At 46.1% G+C, this 2,535-nt stretch overlaps 1 protein-coding gene across 1 annotated transcript; it reads left to right on the forward strand.

Annotated features, from left to right (window-relative positions):
• Positions 1-421: 421 nt before the first annotated feature.
• LOC137065054 (E3 ubiquitin-protein ligase RNF19A-like) lies at positions 422-2,074 on the forward strand. Its single transcript, XM_067436618.1, has 4 exons — positions 422-536; positions 1,122-1,225; positions 1,382-1,531; positions 1,616-2,074. Exons 1-4 carry the CDS (start codon positions 422-424, stop codon positions 2,072-2,074), a joined length of 828 nt encoding a protein of 275 aa, XP_067292719.1.
• Positions 2,075-2,535: the final 461 nt, after the last annotated feature.

The raw sequence follows: 2,535 nt of genomic DNA on the forward strand, positions 1-2,535 counted from the left end.
AAGCTGCGCGACGAACTGTTCCAGCACCACACGATCGATGACTCCCTCGACGTCGCATTCGCCGGCCATCAGCCACTTACGGCACGAGTCCGGGAGCTGGTGCGCGAACACGAAGGGCCGGTCGGACTCTTCAAGCGGCAGGGTCCGGAACCAGGGACCCTGAGGTCATCGTATACCAGGAGGTTCTTGACTGGCAGTTGGTGGGCGGCTACCTGCGCTTCTCCAGATAATAGGGGCAGGAGCCGCATTGGCCAGTCATCCTTGGGCCAATTCCGAGCCTCGGCGGACCTCTCGAAGAGGTCGATGAACGCCTCCGGGTCGTCCATCGGACCCATCTTCGAGAGCGAGATGGTGGCGGCCGAGTCGCTGGTGGGTCTGGGACTGGGACCATCCAGCTCCGGAACAGCTCGCAGTCCTCATGATGGGCCTGGAGGAGCGCCTAAAACCTCTTTTGCTGCTCCTCCCTGACAGCCCGCAGATCTTGATGTGTTTCTTGGTGGAGGCCCGCGAGCGATTGCACAATGTCCGCAAGTGGGGTGCGTGACGGAGATTCCATGGCGGTGTGAACACTTCTTCCTCCCGGGTTTCGGCACCAGTGTAGTTCAGTTCTGAGAGTGTATGTGGGGAAGGAAAAAGGCGGGGTCGGCGTGACTTGGACTCGTAACTTTTATTGCTCGTAACTTTTATTCCCCTTGCAAACACAAACAAAACGCGCTCGAGGGCGCATTAACTCATTAAACTTTAAGCACACGTTTTTCAACTCTCCGCACTGCTGTCTCTCTCCAGGCAGGCTGCACTCCGAGTCCCAGTCCAAAACTCTCCCTCTCTCGTCTCTCTCTGCCGCGGCTTTTAAGCCGTCTCTCCACGCCAATCACTGCAATGAGACACAGGTGTTATTCATTTGCACTTGACCCACTTACGGCCCGCTCGGCTCCGCACTCTCTCTCCCTCTGCCGATCCCGCACAACCACGCCTCCCCTGCCACATGCTGTTTTACTGCCTCTACTGTAGTGATATGTACCTATTGGTACGTACTTTGTGGTTTGCTAAAATGTTGCCAAAGGTACGTTTTGCCAATGGCAATGAGACCAGGTTGTTTTAATGTGTCATTTCCCCATCAGATCCATATGATGATGATCCAGATGTTTTTAGAGCTGTGTTATCCTGTGGTCACGTCACTGGTCCACAGACACTGACGGACTACTGCAGAATACAGCTGGATCAGGTAAGTGTAGTTTAGTTTACATCACAAGCAGATTTCTTTATTTTTAAAGCCTTTACAGTGCCCAGTGTGCATTTGTGAGCCTAACCTGATTCTTACTTTGAGATGACAGTATTGAAATGTCTTGATAATATTATTGCTCAAAATGTTTTATGGCAGGGTAAAGCCGAGCTGAGATGTCCTTTGTGTAACGAACAATGGTCTTACACTGAAGTGCGTAAACTAGCCAAACTCACGACTGAAGAACAGCAGTACTTTGAGGAAACTTTTGCCAACAATGCAACCAGAAAGATTGTAGACATCAAGAATGTGAGTATATTGCCTACAGCTTTTATTCTGACAAACATCAGTATGGTTACGCTATTGCTCATAAGCTCTTTCTGTCTCTTCCAGTGTCCTGGTTGTAACTGGTTGATCGAGAGATCAGATCAGTATAATCTCAGCGTCCAATGCACTGTTTGCTCTGTAAAAAACAAAAGAACCTTTGAGTTCTGTTGGCAGTGTCTGAGAGAGTGGAAAGGTCCTCGTCCTCGATCTGACAGATGTGACAATGACGGATGCACCAACAAAGAGCTGGATCTGCTCAGGGATTGTGAAATTATTATTTTAAAAGATGCTTCAAAAATTAAATGTCCAGCTGTCCGTGCTTGTCCAACCTGTGGTTTACTGATCAATCACAGCACAAAGAAATGCAAAAACATTGTGTGCCCTCGGTGTAATGTAGAGTTTTGTTTTGTCTGTCTGAAGCTCACACCTGACTGTCTGAAAGGGAAGGCACGTTGGTTTAAACCCTGTTCAGCTGGTGTGGCTCCACGGCAGACTTCAATTCCAGCTTGGAGAGATAACCAATAAATGACAAACACAATGGCAGTTTTGTGGTAGAATACTATTTAGAAAGCATGTGTAGCACAATGACTTTTATTATATAAAAGTAAAAATATGTCATTGAAAACTTCACCCTTCCTTTCCTGCATGTCATCTGCTAAGACCAAAATGTAAACGTAATAATGTTATTTACAGGAATCCATTTAAAGAAGAAAATGCGTGGCTGTTTTTGTTGTTTTTCTTTTCCTTTTATTTCCATTATCTGTATTTTGTCTGTGTATAAAATGTGTTCCTTTTAAGTGGACTGTTATTTACTTGTTTTGTGTAGTTTGACAATTACAAAAGTCTAATAAGTTATTTTGTTTCTTTCGTTTTGTTGCATTCTTGAATGTGTTGATTTATTTTGAAGATGTGCCCATTATACGTTGGTGTTTGAATTAATTATTGTGTGTGTGTGTGTGTGTGTGTGTGTGTGTGTGTGTGTGTGT

The sequence above is a fragment of the Pseudorasbora parva genome, chromosome 25 (genome assembly GCF_024679245.1).
Source record: "Pseudorasbora parva isolate DD20220531a chromosome 25, ASM2467924v1, whole genome shotgun sequence".
Classification (NCBI taxonomy): Eukaryota; Metazoa; Chordata; class Actinopteri; order Cypriniformes; family Gobionidae; genus Pseudorasbora; species Pseudorasbora parva.